At 39.0% G+C, this 22,205-nt stretch overlaps 1 protein-coding gene across 1 annotated transcript in view; it reads left to right on the top strand.

The window, feature by feature from the left end:
• Positions 1-786: 786 nt before the first annotated feature.
• CFAP300 (cilia and flagella associated protein 300) overlaps positions 787-22,205 on the top strand; it is a 49,227-nt gene continuing 27,808 nt past the window's right edge. Inside the window, exons 1-2 of the mRNA XM_063430457.1 lie at positions 787-939; positions 10,729-10,810. Of these exons, the coding sequence (XP_063286527.1) occupies positions 827-939; positions 10,729-10,810 (195 nt within the window). The 5' untranslated portion in view covers positions 787-826. The remainder of the gene's footprint in view (positions 940-10,728; positions 10,811-22,205) is intronic.

The following is a 22,205-nucleotide window of genomic DNA, read 5'->3' as shown; positions in this document are numbered from 1 at the left end:
CTAATTGACAGCCACTGGAGTCAGTCTTATTTCTGCAGTGTAATCATTGCAGTTTCTCGAAAACTGCAATGATTTACATTGTAGGACTAAGTGAGACTGGAACACTGCATCCAGACCATTTCAATGAGCGAAGTGGTCTGGGTGACTATAGTGTCCCTTTAATGATTTTGTGCTCTCATATTTTTTTTTCTCATCTTTGTATAAGTTGTGGCTTTAGCTGAGCTACAGTATTTCTCCAAGTCAATTATTTCTGCCTCAAGTTTTCCATTTTGATTGACATTCTGAGTGTAGAAGTTTGGTGAATAACCCTAAGAAATATTACATAGAAATGCAGGGCCAAGGAATTATGGCTCAAAACATGGGCTGTCCCCCAATAATTGAGGAAGGGGGAGAGAGATGAAGGAGAGGAGGGAGTGAGTGAGTGTGTATTCCCCCTCTCCCCAGTTTAACTATTGTGCAACTGATTTCACTGTGTACTCAGAATCCCCCACAACTTACACCTTAGTGAATAACCTTGAAAACAATACATTTATTTACATACATATTACAAGAGCCTTCATTTAGAATGTGTCCAGAGATATCCAGCCTGCCCTACTAAGAGCAATATGGAAAGACACTCTCTGAAACAGCCTGACAGTATTAATTAGCCCCAACATTAAACTATAATAAGGGGAGAAAAGCACTTTATATACGGAACTATTGTACAGCGCCCTGCTCTGCTTCCCCGTGCCCGGAATGCATTACGATGCACAACAGCCACTTCCCGTTTGCCGTCTCTATGGAAACAGAAGACGCGTTTGGAATTTGGAAGGTTCAAACTGCAAACATGTCGCAGGAAGTCTTGTTGAATGTATCCCCCAAATTTACCTTCTGCCCCCTTCCAAACAGGCCTTTTAAGTCCCTGGAGAACAGAGACACCAGAGAGCTGCTGATGAAATGGTAAATACTGGTTTAATTCTGGGGGAGGATTTAAAGCGCTACACACAGAACTCCAATTTAGGATTTATAAAGAACACATTGCTTATTATTATTATTGATGAATATTTCTAGAGATGACTGGTTGAGAGATCTGTATATACCACCTTTAATGACATATGACGTGTGTGTTCTCAAGCTGATATCTTGCTTATAAAAGTATCCTTCTAACAGTAAAACTACAACATTTAGGACTACAACTCCCAGTATGCTTTGCATGCCTTTAGAATGCCAAAGCATGATGGAAGCTGTAGTTTTAAAACACCGGGGGAATATACCTTTTGGGCTACCCCATTGCTCTAAGGCAGGGGTCCTCAAACTCCAGCCCCCCCAGATGTTGCTGAACTACAACTCCCATGATTCTCTGGCTATTGATGTAATTCAAAGAATCATGGGAGTTGTAGTTCAGCAACATCTGGAGGGCCACAGTTTGAGGACCCCTGCTCTAAGGAGTCTATTCACTATGTAGTGAATTGGAAATTGAACTGCAAAAGGTAGGTGGCTATAGGTGAGTTGCTGATTTGTTTTCCAAGTCAGCGTTTTATTGCCTACATTTTGCAGTTCTCGTTTCAGGTCACTGCAATTCTATGTTTAGCGAATATACAGCTGTAACAGTTTGCTTACCCTTGATCGTAGTACTAGTGAAATGCAGTATTGGAAATCAAAATTTCATTTCAGTATACCTAAGTTACACTATGTGTACTTAATATATATGTATATGTATATATATATTACTGAATATTAAAACGGCATTATATATTAGTATTTTCTCATTCAGTGGGTTACTGTAGTTTCTAGTGTAGTTTGCGCAGTAGAGATAGTTACAGTAGATGTGAAAGTGCACTTTTTCACTAAAGTGTGAGTTGTTGGGATTTCAATGTGATATTCACATTTTAAAGGGTTACTCTAAATATCAAAGCCATTACCACCCGCTGTAGTGGTTATGATCCCAGGAGAACCCTGTTCCCTTTTCCCAATAATGGGGCAAACCATTTTGCAATGATTTGGCCTCTTACTTGGGTATGGAGTCTCCCTTTCTGCAGCAAAGGGGTAAACTCTGTAGGTGCAGCGTTTTGTAGCAAAACGCTGCGCATACAGACAACAAATTGCCTGAATACATCAAATAGCTGAAGTGGTCATGGTGCTGGGTGTGGTCCCTTAAGCCAAAATAGTAAAATGTAAAACTATATCTGACTTGTATATTATTTTCCACTTAGGTGATTTTAACCTAAAATGTGAAATTCACTTTGAATTATTGAAAAAGTTACAGTATAGTATTATCCCTCTCCCCATGTGCTTAGATTCAAGCTGAAATGGGAGGTTAAGACTATAGTACTCTGTTCCATTCTGATGAGTTACAAAAAATTCAGATAATCTGATAACTGTTAAAAGAACATTCCAATAACCATAAGTACTACAGAACTATAGTGGTTGTGGTGCCAGGAGTGCCCTGATGCCTTATGGTGCCAGGAGTTCACACCCCTCCAATGTAAGGGACTTTTCACCTGGCGTACACCTGGCATTAGTCACTTCTGGACGCTCTATGGTCTGAGCTAAGCCTGGTGGCTGAGAGTAGTCAGCTGGTACTCTCAACCAATAAACTAACACTAGAGTTTCGCTCAGGAATGCTAACAGAAGCTCCATGCATGGTTGTTTAATAAACACATTTTACACATTGCTTTTTGGGCCTATCCATAGTTTTTTTTCATGTCACCCAAGTATATCTATTGGCATTGCAATAGGGATATACGGGCAGGTGTGACATGAGGTAATGCCATGCAACAAATTCTTTTTAAAAAGAAAAATCCATACTGGTAGTAATTAGCACTGGATCACCAGTTCAGTTTTTAGTATTTTTTTTTGTAAGTACCAATATCTATAACAAAATGTAAGAAATAAGCATTGACATGGCTCTAATGCTACATATTACACACATTTCCTGTAATTACACAAGCAGCACACTGTGGAACCAAAGTGCAGTCTGGGGTTATAGTATTACTTGCTCAATTGACTGTGGTCCCTGCACCAGAGCCCTCTACGTCTATCCCGATTGTTATATGATCTTCTCTTTTAAAGGTAGGTTGTCGTCCCTGCTTATCTTCTGTACTGTAATGTTTGACATGACATTGTATAACACAGAGCTAGATAATTACTCCGTAATACCTCTCACCATTTTGGAGGGACAGTCCCAGTTTCAAGCCCAATGGCATAATTGCAGGATTGGCACCCTCTAGACCCCAGGCAAGAAGTCAAATCTGTCATGCACAGTGGGCATGATTCTGTCCCAGGATTGCAGGGGATAACCTGGTTTTCTGGTTGTTTTTCATTACAATAGTCCCTCCCTGGCACCACTATGTCTGGAAACCTAATTAAGTTAGCACCAGCTAACACAATAGGCTCCCTGCTGTGTCCTCCCAGACCTAAAGGCAAGATATACCAAATGTCTTTCAGAACCCCCTTTCCGTGAACAGCACCCCCACAAACTATATGTCTCTGGATAGCTCGTCAATGAGCACCGCCACTGTTTAAATAGCACCTTAATCAGAGAACACGAACTACAGTGTTTAAAATGTTACAGAGTTTGCTCAAATCCCAGGTATCCTCCGATGCCTCATGGCCTCTGCGACCTCCCCCAAAAATAGGGCCTGTTTGGTGGTCGAAGAACTGAACCTGATTACCTGGCACAGTCCCGATTAGGTGAACAGTTATAGAGAGATTCAAGGCATCTCCCGGTAAGGCACTGGATGTGTTGGACGAGTCCAAGTGATCCCCAGAGTCCCCAATGCTAGCTGGGAAGTAGAATAAGCGTCCAGGGTCCCCATAGCCCTCCCCACAGTGATAATAACCCCTTTCAGTGGTTATTTGTCTTTTCATTGTTAAAATATTCTGTCTTGGTACTCTAGCATCAGAATGAACATACCTATAGAGACAAGGTTGTAAGTCACATAACCAGACTGTCAAAAAGACACTATAGACACACAGTAGACACTCAGACAACCTAATCTCATTGGGGGTTAATTCATTTGGTGTCACTTTATGCCCTCATATGGGAGGATGAATAAGGTAGCTAGAGAACAAGTTGTTATTAATGACCACATTTTCTCTATTGTCACATCTTGGCAGATAGACCTCTCCATGACAAAACTGTTTTAAAACAGTTCGAATCCTTACAATGGGGGATGCCAGGGAACTCCTGACACCATAGCCGCTACAGTGACCTGTGGTGGTTATGCTACTTGGAGTGTTCCTTTAATGAAGTAACTGTAAACACTCTGTGACTATAACTGTAAACACCAACATATTTAAAGTTGAGTTAAATTCACCAGATTGCCACAATCTCTTCTTTTTAATTTTTTTTTCTTCTTTTTTATTTTTTACAAATTTAAGCAGGATATTTAACAATTTTAACTAATATTTCTGCTAATATTTCAGACCTATGCTGAATGTTTGCATGATAAAGCATCCCAAACAAGGCATTACTTAACATTTCTTGTAAAGCCTGAATAAAAATTTTAAGTTATGTAAATATACACAATTGAATTTATTTTTTTTGTATCTCTGAACAATAATGTAACTTTTTGCGTTCCACTAAATGTTTACTAAGCGCGCCAGCAGGTCTTATATACATTTTTAGAAATTAATTTTGCCCCAAAATTGGAGATAGCATGCGCACAGCGCTACGCAATCTCCCGTTGGAATGCAACGCAACCTTTGTGTGCGTTCCACCGCCAGGATCAAACTCCTCCTCCTACAATCCTACTGTCAAGTATTTACTTCTAGACGACAAGGTGAGCCGGCTGCTTAGCAGGTGTGTACCCCTCCTCTCTCTGTGGTGGAACGCACACTGGGTGCCTGTGTTCCACGTTCTTATACCGCCGATCCTCTGTGCCAGGTGCGAGAAAAGGCAACGGTAAAGGGGCGAAGAGGAGTGGGACAGACCTGCTGAGCAGTCAACTCACCTTATCCCCTAGAAGTATTCTGGGCAAAACTAGCACAGGGGCTTGGAGACAAAATTGTCCTGCACCCCAGCCCCATGTGCCTTGTTCCCTTACCCCAGTCCTTCTATGTGTCTCATTTCCTGCCACTCAACCCCTCCATGTGTCTCATTCCACTCCCTCCAGCCCCTCTATGTGTCCCACTCCCCTCCCCAGTCCCTCCATGTGTCTCATTGCCCTCCCCCCAGACAGTGCTGCTTTAACCCCTTCAGGACCAAACTTCGGGAATAAAAGGGAATCATGACATGTCACACACGTCATGTGTCCTTAAGGGGTTAAAGGAACACTATATTGTTTGGAATACAAACACTAAGATGTTCCTCTGCCTCCGTTGTCCCTCCTAAAAATCTCTTAAACACCTGATTCCAGCTTTGTCTATTCCTCTTCCAACGTCAGTGCTAGGGGAAGCCTAATGCGCATGTGTGGTGAGCGGATCTCGCGCGTAATGCCTTATGACAAGACGTTCTCATGCAAAGCGTGAAGACGTCCGGCGTCCTTTCACGAAGAGTCCACTAGAGGCAGTCTTAACCCTGCAATGAAAGCATTGCTATTTCTGTAAAACTGCAATGTTTTCAGATGCAGGGTTAAAAGGACAGAAACACTGCAGCTTTAACCCCTTAAGGACCAAACTTCTAGAATAAAAGGGAATCATGACATGTCACACATGTCATGTGTCCTTAAGGGGTTAAAGGGACACCATAGGTACACAGACCATTTCATCTAATTGAACTGGTGCCTATAGTGTCCCTTTAAAGCAATGCGTGCCATAACAAAAAGAGGTTATTAGAAATAAGGCATTCTAAAATGTACCGTATAGTGAAAATACTTTGAGGTTTTTTGCTAAATGGTTGAAAAAGAAATTACTAACACCAACCAAAATCAACACATTTTGAAATAGCACAGGTGTCTTTCTAAAGGAAGGCTTGATGCAAGCATAAGATTTTCTGGCAATATCTACCTATATCAATCAAATCACTTATGGTTATTAAATTATACAGAATTGTCAGGAATGTATGACACATTCGGCAGATGGTTTAGAGAGAACTATTAAAATCCTTGAAGTTATACAGACTTGGGCTGATAAAAACAGATGGCTATGGATCAGTCATTCCGCTGTAGGCAGACTCTGTTGCCAGTATTGGCTATAAACAAAAAGAGGAACTCCGCACTATTATTAAAATCCTGGTGAAACCATGCCAAGGATTGGCTGCCCCTACCGTGATAGTTGAACAAAATTGTGGTCCAGGCACTCAAGGATCAGTTGAACAGCAGCTTTATTTGGAAAAGTACAACATTTCCCCACAAGGGATCTTTCTTAAACTCAAACTCCAGGGTAATATAGGGATTTAGAGCAGTCCTCAAGGACCCCCTTCCAGTCCAGGATTTAGGAATTACCTGGGTGTGTCTAAGGTGTTTAGGAAAAGAGGGAAAAAAACACCTAAATCCTGGACTGGTAGGGGGTCCTTGAGGACTGGGTTGAGAACCCCTGATTTAGAGGATACTTCTCCATTGTATATATAGGACCCAACACATATTTTAGACACAACTGAAACAAAGTTTCCACGAGTACAAAGTTACAGAAAGTAAGCAATAGTTACGTGAGTAACAACCCCATTAATACTTGAACTAAATGGGGAAACAGAGATAAAGTAATTAGATATGTGTCCTCCTGATCTAAATACTACTATATGAATGCATAAACATGCACTAGAGGAGCTCCATATGTACTCCCTAAAAAACTGTGTCCAAAAGATGCTTAGGGTCCTATATATACAGCGGAGACTTACCATCTAGATCCCTATATTACCCTGGACACATTTTGATCCTTTCCACGTTATAAGTATCCAGTTTATGTTCCTTGGATTATGGCGGACATTTAGGAGATAAGCCACTTTGTACCTATCCAAGCATCCAATAAAGGAATCTTTCCCAATAATAATAGCAGCATTGGTTGAGTTAAGGTGGTACTTCTTTTTGATATTTGCCCTTACCACTAGGTAGAGTATATATAGAAAGTATTTTTATGTAGGGGCTTTTTTTGTGTTCATTCTTACTTTGATTATTTAAGCACAGATGTATTATTCACAATTTCGACATGGCTTATAATTAGACTAGGGATTCTCCCATAATAAGTCCCTTTACTAGGGTTAAGCCCTAGGGAAGAACTATCCTTAGGGGGGCCTCTCTCTATCTTTCTTAACCCTTTAAGGACCGGCCTGTTTTTGCGATGTTTGTACGTTAAGGACCAGAGCAGTTTTAACACTTTTCTGTAATTTTCCGCTCTCTCATTTACGGTTCCCATACAAGTTATATATTTTTTTTTCACGACAAGAAGGGCTTTCTTTACATACCAGTATTTATATTATGTCATATATTGTATTTTAAAAAAATAATAAAATATGGTGAAAAAAAACCAAAAAAATAAAACATGTTTTTGGACTTTTACTTGAAAAATCTTTTACTTATCTACAAAAGCTAATGAAAAAAACTGCTAAATAGATTCAAAATTTTGTCCCGAGTTTAAAAACACCCAGTGTTTACATGCTTTATTGCTTTTTTTTGCAAGTTATAGGCCTATAAATACAAGTAGGAAATTGCTGTTTCAATATATATATATTTTAAATGTATCAATAGTGACATTGTTACACCGTTATCTGTCATAAATCCCCGAAACACACCTAACATGTACATATTTTTTAAAGTAGACAACCCAGGGTATTCAAAATGGGGTATGTCCAGTCTTTTTTAGTAGCCACCTAGTCACAAACACTGGCCAAAGTTAGCATTTATATTTGTTTGTGTGTTAAAAATGCAAAAAACGCTAACTTTGGCCGGTGTTTGTGACTAAGTGGCTACTAAAAAAGGCTGAACATACCCCATTTGCAATACCTTGGGTTGTCTTCTTTTGCAAATGGTATGCCATCATGGGGCTAATTCTCATTCCTTGGCTACCATACGCTATCAAAGGCAACCTAACCAATCTGATAAATTTCAATAAAAAAAAAAAGTAAAATCAAGCCTTATATTTGACCCTGTAACTTTCACAAACACTATAAAACCTCTACATGTGGGGTACTGTTATACTCAGGAGACTTCGCTGAACACAAATATTAGTGTATCAGAACAGTAAAATATATCACAGCAATAATATCCTCAGTGAAAGAGCTGTTTGTGTGGGAAAAATGCAAAAAACTTTACTTTCACTGACAATATCATCGCTGTGATATGTTTTACTGTTTTGAAACACTAATATTTGTGTTCAGCGAAATCTCCCGAATAAAACAGTACCCCCATGTACAGGATTTAGGGTGTCATAGAAAGTTACAGGGTTAAACACAGTGCTAGCAAATTAAATTATCTGGACTTTTGGCCTGGGTTGGCAGGCAGGTCCCTCAAATTGCAATCATTAAAATTACTTAATTAGGTAAAAATATTACATAAATATGCACGTAGAATTTTAATATATATACATATTTATATATTTGACGTCTACGTGTATATTTATGAAATTATTTATGTAATTATGTATGTGGACATATGTATATTTCGTATTATTTTTATTTATTTATTTATTTATAGATATATATATATTACATTCTAAGTGTATTTTGATATAAATATATATATATATATCAAAATACTGTTAGAATAAAATTGCATATATATATATATATATATATATATATATATATATAATTTTTTTTTAATTATTAAAAATTATTTATATTTTTTGTTATTTATTTTTATTAACATATTATTTGTATTTTATAATATATATATACCATATATATAGTTATTATATATATTGTATATATTCGTGTGTAATTTAAATATAAGTGTATTTTTATATTAATATACGTATATATAAATATAAAAATACACTTAGTATGACATTATATATATATATATGATATATATACATATATTATATATAGGTATATATAGATATAATACATGTGTATATATATCATATATATATATACACATATTATTTATTTTTTTTACACTTTATTTTTGATTTTACAGATGCAGGGAGACTGCCTGTCAGCACAGACAGTCAGGCAGACACATGGACCCCTATTGCGGTCATGTGATCGAGTGATCACATGGCCGTGGGGTCCTGATCTGCCGAGGGGGGACTGACCAGGAGGAGAGCTGATCGCCGCCGTGGGACCGACGGCGATCAGGTAAGTAGCCCCTGACCGTTTTGACGGTTCTGGACCGTCAGCGGTCCAAACGCACATTTTACCGCTGACGGTCCTGAACCGTCAGCGGTCCTTAAGGGGTTAAAGGACCACTATAGTGCCAGGAAAACATACTCGTTTTCCTGGCACTATAGTGCCCTGAGGGTGCCCCCACCCTCAGGGCCCCCCTCCCGCCGGGCTCTGGTGTGAGGAAGGGGTTAAACTTACTTCTTTCTCCAGCGCCGGGCGGGGAGCTCTCCTCCTCCTCTCCGCCTCCGATCCTCCCTTTCGGCTGAATGCGCATGCGCGGCAAGAGCTGCGCGCGCATTCAGCCGGTCTCATAGGAAAGCATTTACAATGCTTTCCTATGGACGCTTGCGTGCTCTCACTGTGATTTTCACAGTGAGAATCACGCAAGCGCCTCTAGCGGCTGTCAATGAGACAGCCACTAGAGGATTTGGAGGCTGGATTAACCCTATTATAAACATAGCAGTTTCTCTGAAACTGCTATGTTTATAATAAAAAGGGTTAATCCTAGAGGGACCTGGCACCCAGACCACTTCATTAAGCTGAAGTGGTCTGGGTGCCTAGAGTGGTCCTTTAAGCTTCTTCTATTGCTTCATGGTCCAGTTTTGATGTTCATGTCCCCATTAAAGGCGCTTTTGGGGGTGGACAGGAGTCATCATGGGCACTCTGACCAATCTGCAAATACGCAGCCCCATATGCAGCAAACTACAACACACTGTGTTGTATTCTGACAGTTTTTTATTATGTAATGAAAAAAAGATAAAGACCTTGCTTGATAAAGACCTTCACAGGTCGGAACGTTGCTAATAAATCTGCCTGGATACAATCACAGTGAGTGCCTGGGATTTTTTCTTTTCAGTTTTCTATTATGGACAGCATTCGATTTTTCAACGATTTGAGCTACAGTAGCTCTTCTGTGTGATCAGACCAGAGAGGCTAGCCTTTGCTCCACACATGCGTCAATGAACCTTGGGCGCTCATGACTATGATGCTTTTTCAGTTTGTCCTTCATTGCACCACCCAACACTTTTAGTAGGTACTAACCACTGCATACTGGGAACACTCCACAAGACTTGCTGTTTTGGAGACGCCCTGTCATCTAGCCATTACTATTCGGCCCCTGTCAAAGTCATCTTTTTGCTTTCCCTTTTTTCCTGCTTCCAATAAATAAAATTCAAGAACTGACTGTTCACTTGCTGCCTAACAAATCCTACCCATTGACAGGTGTAATTATGATGATACAATCACTTCACTTATATTCACTTCACCTGTCAGTGGTTTTAATGTTCTGGCTGATTACTGTATATCTCCCTTTGTCCTCAACCAGTTCCTCAATTTAATTTAATCTAATATACTTTATTGATGCTACAAAAATCTGGATGATGATAAATGTAATCGATATTGATTTAAAAAAAGAAATAAAAAATTCTAGAATATAATGCATAATGCTGCCGGTCATAAATAATCTTAAATAAGAATAACGATAATGTGCAATACCTCTTAATGAAACAGATTACATTCTAATGTGTTGTTTGTCTTTCCACTAGGTCTATAAACAACAGAATATTAGCCCAAGCCTTCCGCTATGATCAGTATTTTCAGCCCTATCAAAAGCATGAGTTTGTCCTGGTAAGCGCAGTCTTATTATTATTATTATATTTAAATCAGAATGATATAATTAAATACAGAAAATAAAAGCTTCACAACATTCCTATATAATATTATAAGATCCACCTTTGAACTGGATGTGCATCGGAACATGAACTTCTTAGATCTCCCAGATGTGAGGTGATAGCTGAATAGCAAGCTTGCAAAATCCTTTTAAGCCAACAAATTTGTTGACGTCTATTAAAATCCTCCATAGAGCTTATTGTCACAACTGTCATCTGGGTGACCCTCTCTAACACCAATGTGTCCCTAAGTGAAATTTGAAGAGACACTGTAGGTATTCTGTATTATATTTAGCCTCACGTTTGCTTGTTGCGTCAAGGTAAATGTTTAAGAAAGATAAAGGTCTGGAAGAGGCTAGGAGCTTAGGATCCTTACCAGATTTTAGTGAACTTATGATTTTCAGTTGTATGTGTGTGCATGCAGGGGCGTATTTGTTTGCAGTATTGGCATTTGAATGCAGCTGTGTGTTTGTTTGTCCTGTTGCCATTTGAAAACAGTGGTCTACTTGTGCATTTGATTGCAAGGGAGTGTTTGTATGTAGTGTTGGCCTTGGAATGCTGGAATTAATGCACATATATAAACATACACTGCTACAAACATACATACTGTATGATTGCGCTTTAAAAGGGTTGAAGCAAACTGGGCCACCTATCAGACATGTCTTTTGGATGGCAACACTGGCAGAACTACAGCTGGTTGCGGACGCAACGTCAGGTTGTCCTACCTGCGTGGGCATGCCTGAACAGTGGCTAGATTTGGGTACCAAGGCATTTTATCAGCACAACTGGGCCCCTGGACAGATCAGCTGTGCTAGGAGGAAGTGAATTCAAGGCACTTCCTCCCATCTTGCAGAAATAGCCTTTCAGGCTAGGAGGATGCAGAAACAGGAGGAAGGAGGTGTGTTGCATCTTCACTCCTAGCATCTAAATACTTCACTAGCGGTCACTTTGAAATTATTATTTGTCTTAACATTACATAAATAACAAGTAATATATAACACACAGTCAAACTTAAACACTACACTACAAGTACACCACTACTTTCAAATGACAGCACTACATACAAACACACAACTGTATTCAAATGCTAACACTATACACAAATGCACCCCTGCATGCACATACATACTTCATACAAATACTTACATTCAAACACTGCTCTCAAATACAACATTGTAAAGATGGGCAAATAATACATTCCCAGCTGGCAATGGATCATGGGAGTTAAGCAACAGACGGAAATGTACTTTTTAGCCATCCTTGTTTTGTTTTTGGACCAGGGCCCTCTGGACATTAGTGGGTGGGCCACCTGATGAGTGATACCCCAGCTTGCAGGCCCCACTGTAGCTGTATAAGCAGTAGTTCCACCTGTGATTGAAATCTTTAAGCTGGGTGAAGCAATATTTTATTGTATGTATGGAGAACAAGTGAATGATAATATTAGGGAGCTAATAATTTGCTGTATTCAGGGCTTAGTCTATCCAGGCCTGGTGTTTTAGCCTGGAAAAGCTTAATATACAATAGTACTTCCTGAGATATAGGCATAGCTTGTGTCTGTGTGTTTGGAGTACCTCCAAGAATCTATTAGGTCTAAGTGATCCTGTCTGAGTGACTTCTCGTTTGTGAGCAGTCAAGTAGTTGATCAGGTAGAGTATCTAAATCCTCACCTATGATGAGGTTTGGGAATTTCCTGTTCATCACCGTGGAAAACAAATCTGTGAAAAAGGAATTGAAATTTTCATTCGATGCATAGACACTTAGCAACATAGAGGCTGAAATGCAGATTCGATCTGTATGGTCTCTTTTTCCAGTCTAGAATCAAGTAAAGGTGAAAGCCAAATTGGGAGGTCATTGGCTTTTTAAGTGACTTTCCATCTGACGGAGATGATTGTAGAAGACTTTGAGTCATCAGAATAATTCATGTCGAAAGGTTCTGGAGATGTAGTTGTGGGTGCTGCTATTTTACTTAGTAGAGTTTCAGTTTATCCTTTGGTCCCGGTTTCTTAGACAATCCTGAGTGTGCAATATATTGATCAGTGAATACTATAACCACTGGTGTGGTCTGTAATAGTTATGGTGCTTGGAGTCCCCTGGCATATTTCCACTGTTAAGCGTCAAACCAGTTTAAATGTTTAGATGTTTTGGTTTTGATGTCCAGGCACCATAGTAAGACTCAGGCTACATTCTCACAGGAGCCTATCACTGCTCAGGATTAGCAATGTTTACGGTGAATAAAAACTGATGCAATGTAAGTAACTAGGTGCAGCTGTCTCCCAACAATATGATAATATTCTCACAAGCGCTGAACTTGACTTTGGAAGGATTCAAGGGTCACTAGAGGCACCCACAACACCTTATCTCATTGAAGTGGTCTAGGTGCAGTGTCCCTGTCCCCTTAATCCTACAGCTGAAAACATTGCAATTTTATAGAAACTGCAATGTTTACAGGAGTTTCTGGGTTTTTCACAGCGTTTAACCTGAAACGATGCTGGACGTCCCCATGTTTGTCATGAGGACATCAAGTGTTTTGTAAAACCCCATAGGAAAGCATTGATTCTTTGGGTGGAGGTGCGGTGCCCTCCACCCATGCACACTAGGTTCCCTATCACACTGATGACGGAAGACATGGAGTCAGACCCCTCAACGCTGTAATCAGGATAATTGCAGCAGCGGGCAGGGGAGGGGGAAACGGAGGCAGAAGGACACTATAGTGTGAGGAACACAGCTTAGTATTGCTAAAACTATAGTGTTTCTTTAACAAGCTGCTATTGTAGAAACCCACTGAGACAATTCAGAAACAGAGTGTACATGCCCCCAATATCTATTGTCTATGCATTTATGAGAATGTTGCTCTGTCAACATTCTCACAAACAAACACCAGCACTCACCAGACCAACTGAATGGGATACAGTAACATAAGCCCCCCTTAGTTTGTAGAAATGGTCCAACACTATTCCATTCAGTATTTAGCGGGTTTTTTTTGTTTGTTTTTTTGTTTTGTTTTCTTAACTTATGCATTTTTATTGAAGCTGTCTTTTACACCAGCAATGTTTTGGCTGTACACATTGCATAACAAAGGCTAAAGATTATACAGGGCCCTAGAATGGTTAACAATCTGTTTAAGCAAATCAAGTAATAGGGTGCAACTGGTCCCCAATAAAAAGCATTGAAGCCATATATATACTGTGGTTCTGTTAATGTGACCAAATAAAAACCATGCACACTGAAGATATATGAGAAATGTGCAAATTTCTGATTTAAATTGACGAGAGGCCTTATCTTTAAATCCCGAATCAAACTAAATCGATTCTCATCTTAAACCTTTTTCCACACGTACTGTAAGAGAGATAGCAAAACGATTGTACTGTCTTAGCATTAATGTAGACGTATTTTCCTAGTGATCTGTTGATGCAATTAATGGCATGCTTGCTACCTGTGACCATGAAATTGGATGCAGATGAATTTGTCAGATGCCAGTAATAAGAATTTAGCATCCAGCAGACATAGCGTATGTTAATAGCTTTCCCAGATATAAAATGTGGCACGGTGTGAGCCAGCCTTTCAATAAAAAGTACATTATGCTCTCTCTATTATAGGAGCTTGGTTATAAGCACCGTAAATGAACAACTCTGCAGTACTGGCAGTGACTTGATAAAAAATAAAACTTTTTATTAAGTGACATTATTTCAGATGGGTTGAAACCACACCTGTGAAATTAATATCTATTGCAAAAGATGTTCTTCAGTTTATGTTTCCCATAGAGTACAAAGAAGCATATGAGCCAGTACACTTTGGGAACAGTAGTAGACAAACTGAAGTAACTGTTCAATAAAATGTCTAGATATTTAAAGGCACTCACACGTTATAAATATAAATATATAAAGTGTGAGTGCCTTATATTTACACACACACACACACACACACACATATATATATATATATATATATGGGTAAATCTGTTATTTTCCATGGTACCTGAGTAGCATGATATTTCCTGGCAAAAATTAAGTGTGTGTATATATATATATATATATATATATATTAAGGAGGAAATTGTGAGTGCAGGGCAAAGTGAATTGTGAATTTTTCAAATTCCTCTCTGTAAAAGCAAAGTAAGGCACTTATTGCAAATTAATTTTAAGTCCTGTGATACCTGTCATGGGAGAATTTATTGATCACGATCCTTAAGACGGTGGCCGTAAGTGGGTGTCTAGTACTCTGCAGTTCACTCAAGCAAGCACTGCAATTGTTTTTTTGGTAAAATTCAAAAGGGATAATTACAAACAAAAAAATGATGGCTTCCCCTTTAAAGGTATGTAATTGCACTCTCCTGGATCCTAGGGGGCAACCGGGCCTGAGGTTGCCCAGTGCTCACAATGTCATTTTTTTTTACATTTTAGATGTTTGTTTTTAGAGATTTCTTGTTTTTAGATTTTTAGCTGTATCCCTAATTTAGAGTTTGGTACGTTTCGAGTCACTGCCAGGTTCAGGAAAATGAAGGTAATAATGAGAGACTAGTTGGAAAAAATAATAATTGGGGGCATTTAGCACACAAAGTGTCGGGGGACCTTAAAAAAGAATAAAATACTAGCCGCTTTTAAAAAGCACTGTCTTGTTTAATTGTTTTGTGTATTTTTTCTGTTTTCATATTGTTTACACTCTCCTCCCCCCTCGCCACTTAACTTTAATAAGATAAAGTGTAATAATAAGATACCATATGTTTACATGCGTATTTATATATATATATATATATATATATATATATCCAAAAAATACCGGCACTCCAGGAATTCTCAATAATACAAGTTTTCTTTTATTCAGTTCAGGACGTCAACGTTTCAGCTCCTCATGGAGCTTTCATCAGGACAACTTAAACAATGAAACAAGCAAGCTTATATAGGGAGAATCTAAATTAGTGTACTTACATATTCAGGTGTTACCCCTCCATTCCCGCCATCGGACGGACCACAGCTGCCTCCGCATCAACACACTTTACTTCCGGGTACCTGACCCACATGACCGGATCCGGGGTATCTGATTCGCCGTATGTCGTTGCCGGGCAACTAGGGACGCCAACGTCACTTTAGTCAAACCCTTCACTTACGGACAGCGGCATGAGTCAAACCTCCTAAGCCCTTCAGTGTGTATATGTGTTGCCGTGGCAACCGGACCGTGGACAGTCGGGAGGGGAGGGGAAACAGGGGAATTTGTTGAACGAGCAGTAACAGATAATCATTAATCTCTAAGAGATACTGGACAGAGCATATTTGTGGCATATATACAAACCGAACATGTATTATATCCTATCTTTAGTGAGTGGCAGAGTCATAGCCTCAAATATCACGTGAAGACTATACTGTGTAGCAATATGTGAATGACATTACCAGCGATCTCTTAGAGTCTGTGTGTTCTCACTAGTGAAAGGCAATAAATATGTCTGCCTGTGGTATGTGGTGTAAGCAAAAATATTACAATGTATATCTAAAGAAGATACAGCTGCCTGCTAATAAGACAGGAATGTGTATCCTAATATGTGGTGCTCTGCCTGTGTTCTAAAAAAGTGAAATAATAAAAACATGCTAAACATATAACAAATGTGCAACTAGTGGAGAATGCAATGAAGTGCTATTATATACAATGTAAGGAAAATCTAATAAGTAAGGAACTATAACAGTGCCTAGTAAAAAATAATAAGCATAAACGATTGACCCATATGCAATAGGCCCAGTCACAACATGTGAGTGTGGGATTATTTCCCCTCACCCCTTTTCCTGCTCTACCCCTATGCATATGCAAGTAACAAGAATTGTTTTTATAATGGCTAAAAAATTCTCTTTATATTCAATAAAGTATAAAATTTTGTAAAAAGCAGTACTAAATTATTACTTGGACACCGTCCAATAGTGGTAGGATACACATCCCTATACCTCAAATAATGATAAAATGCTGTGTGCTATAGTCAGCCTAGTACTAGGGAATCATAGGAACATAGTGAAAGAACATTTTTCGTTCAGGCCCCTGGGCGAGATAGTGTCCAACCGTGTTATCCAGTACGTTTCTCTCTAACAGGAGTTTGCCCCGATCTCCCCCCCGGAGTGGGGTCGGTACATGGTCAATGGCCACACACCTGAGAGAGGCCAGGGGATGTGATAGTTCCAGAAAATGTCGGGCCACAGGTTTGTCCGACTTGCCATCACGATAGGCAAGTCGGATACTCGATCTGTGGCCCCTAATTTGGCCACAGATGTAGCCAAAATAGTAAAAAACAAAAAGTTAGCATTTAGTAATTATAAAAAAACCCAGAGTGAGGAAGACAGAATGACCTATAAGATTAGGCAGAAAGAGGCTAAGCAAGTTATAAGAGCTTCCAAATCACACACAGAAGATAAAATAGCACAGTCAGTAAAAAAGGGGGACAAAACCTTTTTTTAGATACATAAATGAGAAAAGAAAAGTAAAACAAGGATTAGTTAGATTAAAAACAAAAGAAGGAAGGTATGTAGATGAGGATAAAGGTCTAGCTGACTGCCTCAATGAATATTTTTGTTCGGTATTTACAGATGAAAATGAAGGAAAGGGACCTCAGTTAAGAAAAAGGATAAATGAGTCATTTATTACACGTGAGTTTACAGAGGAAGAGGTTCTATTTCAACTGTCAAAAGTAAAGACAAATAAGTCAATGGGACCTGATGGAATACACCCAAAGCTATTAAAAGAGCTTAGTGGTGTACTAGCAAAACCATTAACAGATTTATTTAACCAATCATTGATAACAGGAGTAGTCCCAGAAGATTGGAAGTTAGCGAATGTTGTGCCCATTCACAAGAAAGGTAATAGGGAGGAGTCGGGCAACTATAGGCCAGTAAGCCTAACTTCAGTAGTGGGGAAAGTGATGGAAACCATGTTAAAGGATAGGATTGTTGAACATCTAAAAACACATGGATTTCAAGATCAGAGACAACATGGGTTTACTTCAGGGAGATCATGCCAAACTAATCTTATTGATTTTTTTGATTGGGTAACTAAAATTATAGATCAGGGTGGTGCAGTAGACATTGCTTACCTCGATTTCAGTAAGGCTTTTGACACTGTTGCACATAGAAGGCTTATCAACAAACTACAATCTTTGAGTTTGGATTCCAATATTGTTGAATGGGTAAGGCAGTGGCTGAGTGACAGGCAACAGAGGGTTGTAGTCAATGGAGTATATTCGAAGCTTGGGCTTGTCACCAGTGGGGTACCTCAGGGATCTGTACTTGGACCCATTCTCTTTAATATTTTTATTAGTGATATTGCAGAAGGTCTTGATGGTAAGGTGTGTCTTTTTGCGGATGATACTAAGATATGTAACAGGGTTGATGTTCCAGGAGGGATAAGCCAAATGGAAAATGATTTAGGTAGACTAGAAAAATGGTCAGAGTTGTGGCAACTGACATTTAATGTGGATAAGTGCAAGATAATGCATCTTGGACGTAAAAACCCAAGGGCAGAGTACAGAATATTTGATAGAGTCCTAACCTCAACATCTGAGGAAAGGGATTTAGGGGTGATTATTTCTGATGACTTAAAGGTAGGCAGACAATGTAATAGAGCAGCAGGAAATGCTAGCAGAATGCTTGGTTGTATAGGGAGAGGTATTAGCAGTAGAAAGAGGGAAGTGCTCATGCCATTGTACAGAACACTGGTGAGACCTCACTTGGAGTACTGTACACAGTACTGGAGACCCTATCTTCAGAAGGATATTGATACCTTAGAGAGAGTTCAAAGAAGGGCTACTAAACTGGTTCATGGATTGCAGGATAAAACTTACCAGGAAAGGTTAAAGGATCTTAACATGTATAGCATGGAGGAAAGACGAGACAGGGGGGATATGATAGAAACATTTAAATACATAAAGGGAATCAACACAGTAAAGGAGGAGACTATATTTAAAAGAAGAAAAACTACCACAACAAGAGGACATAGTCTTAAATTAGAGGGACAAAGGTTTAAAAATAATATCAGGAAGTATTACTTTACTGAGAGGGTAGTGGATGCATGGAATAGCCTTCCAGCTGAAGTGGTAGAGGTTAACACAGTAAAGGAGTTTAAGCATGCGTGGGATAGGCATAAGGCTATCCTAACTATAAGATAAGGCCAGGGACTAATGAAAGTATTTAGAAAACTGGGCAGACTAGATGGGCCGAATGGTTCTTATCTGCCGTCACATTCTATGTTTCTATGTTTCTATGTTTCTAATTCTTTCACAGAGTGCCGTCTCTGTCTTGCCGACATAATTCAAGCCACACGGGCAAGTCAACTTATAGATTACAAAGTCACTCCGACAGTGAATCCGGTGTTGGATTCGAAATGTCTTACCCGTGTGTGGATGGCTAAAGGTTTTAGAAGGGATAATGTGTCCACAGGTGACACACCCCAAACACCTTACACATCCCGTATTTTTAGAGTCTTTAGATGTCGGCTTATAACAGTGTGTGGGATCTGTGTTCATATATATATAACATATCCCTTAGGTTCCTGTTTCTTCGAAAACAAAATAATGGTTTCTGGCGGAGGCTCTTGGGAAGGGATGGATCCAGTGCTATAATATTCCAGTTTTTCCGGACCGATGTGGTTAGTTCCGTGCTGGCGGTGTTGAAAAGCATTGGAAAAATTGGTCTAGGATTGGTCAATTTGTCATCACGTATTGCAGGGAACGTGTAAGTACTTCTGGCTTTCTTAAGAGCCTCTTCTAGTATGGTACGGGGATATCCTCTAGTTTGAAATTTCTTATTTCACTTTTTTAGAACACAGGCAGAGCACCACATATTAGGATACACATTCCTGTCTTATTAGCAGGCAGCTGTATCTTCTTTAGATATACATTGTAATATTTTTGCTTACACCACATACCACAGGCAGACATATTGCCTTTCACTAGTGAGAACACACAGACTCTAAGAGATCGCTGGTAATGTCATTCACATATTGCTACACAGTATAGTCTTCACGTGATATTTGAGGCTATGACTCTGCCACTCACTAAAGATAGGATATAATACATGTTCGGTTTGTATATATGCCACAAATATGCTCTGTCCAGTATCTCTTAGAGATTAATGATTATCTGTTACTGCTCGTTCAACAAATTCCCCTGTTTCCCCTCCCCTCCCGACTGTCCACGGTCCGGTTGCCACGGCAACACATATACACACTGAAGGGCTTAGGAGGTTTGACTCATGCCCCTGTCCGTAAGTGAAGGGTTTGACTAAAGTGACGTTGGCGTCCCTAGTTGCCCGGCAACGACATACGGCGAATCAGATACCCCGGATCCGGTCATGTGGGTCAGGTACCCGGAAGTAAAGTGTGTTGATGCGGAGGCAGCTGTGGTCCGTCCGATGGCGGGAATGGAGGGGTAACACCTGAATATGTAAGTACACTAATTTAGATTCTCCCTATATAAGCTTGCTTGTTTCATTGTTTAAGTTGTCCTGATGAAAGCTCCATGAGGAGCTGAAACGTTGACGTCCTGAACTGAATAAAAGAAAACTTGTATTATTGAGAATTCCTGGAGTGCTGGTATTTTTTGGATATATTATTATTTTTGCTATCAGAGCACCAGGTACCATCATATTGTTTTGTTGGAGTGCAAGAATATTTTCTCGTTTTTATATATATATATATATATATATATATATATAATAAAAGTTTGAAGACTACTACAAATCCAATGATTGCTCTCCTTTGTGTTGATATGCATGTGTGTGTATGTGTGTACCGTATATATATATATATATATATATGTGTGTGTGTGTATATTGTATACATGCATATCCAGGAGAGCACCCACTGGATTTGTAGTAGTCTTCAAACTTTTATTCACCAAATGGTGACATCAACTTTTCAGTCCAAAATGGTGACATCATCTTTCATCAGGATATATCTTTACTATGGGAAAGCATTGGATTATCTGAGATTGTTTATTCTGATGATTTCAACCAAGGAGGTGGGTCGGGAAAAGGCCAAATTCCACACGGACCAATCAGCATCTCCTCATAGAGATGCATTGAGTCAAGCTTGAAGATGCTAAACCAGTGTCCATCTGACTGTCTGCCACTGGAGGTGTCCCTAGGCAGCAATATAAGCGCTGCCTTTTACCTGAAAAGGCAGTGTTTGAAGTGAAACTACCTGCAGGGACATAATATACTCACCAGAACAAATACATGAAGCTGTGCTGTAGTTGTTCTGGTGACTATAACGTCCCTTTAAGCAAACGCAATCATACCTGTTTACACCCGTAATTCCTTATTCCGTATGTCCAGTCTTTTAAATACAATCGTCAAACTAGATATCTGAGGGCTTTTTATGATAAAATCTAACATGTTTGCCATTGAAAACATTAAGTTGTTCTAAAAGAAAAACAATAATGCATACCCAGACATTCAGGATGCCTGCAGAGCCCAAACTTGATTCGATATCTTTATGAGGTAAGTGGATTGTATCAGTCATCAAAAGGTTTTACAAAACATTTTCATTGTCGCAATATTTATAAACCCCTCTGGCTCCTCATGAAATGTTTGTAGAGGATTTCCTATTCTGTTTAAAAGGGTCATAAAATAAGAGGCAGTGTTTTGTTTGTTTTTCTTTTTATAGTTGTTATGCATTCTAGAAATATATTACCCTTAAAATAGTATTTAGTGACTAATTTCCTACACCCTGTATTGTCCCTTTAAACTGTACCTGTCATGCACAAATTACTTGTCCAGACATAAAATTACATGGCCACGCAGCACATTTCATCTATACGTTATGCTAGCTAAAAGGCTGGAAAATGTATAGATATAATTTTATTTACTCTAAAGCATTTAAAGGGACACACAGAGATCAATTTTCCTACCCGTTTTTAATGCATTAGCTAGGTAAGCAACAATAGCGCCTCATTGGCACTTTAAAAATGAAATGGTTACCAGCAAAGTTGTTCAGTAAAGTGTTTCAGGAATTCAGAATGTATTGGTAATATTTTCCAAGTCGTCTACGTTTTTACCTGAGTTATATTGGCCTCATATATGAAACTTAGTTTTAAATCCTGACAATTTACTCTTAAGTGAATAACCCTTTCACACCATTTGTAAATAAAAGTCTAACCCTTTACTAACACATGGAAAAAGTTCTATCTTCTGTTTATTTTAGGAAACAAGCTGAAACAATAGCATTCATTATGCTATATGTTTTATATGTTTGGAACACTTGTAGAGTTACAGATCACCATATTGAGACAAACATCTTCTTTTCAACGTTTTTTGGACATAAACCTAAGTCTTATGATACCTTTAAAATGTAAAATACATAACGCTACCTATTATCCTTTTAAAGTT

The sequence above is a fragment of the Pelobates fuscus genome, chromosome 1 (assembly GCF_036172605.1).
Source record: "Pelobates fuscus isolate aPelFus1 chromosome 1, aPelFus1.pri, whole genome shotgun sequence".
In the NCBI taxonomy this organism is placed as follows: Eukaryota; Metazoa; Chordata; class Amphibia; order Anura; family Pelobatidae; genus Pelobates; species Pelobates fuscus.
This window is presented reverse-complemented; position numbering and strand designations above follow the sequence as displayed.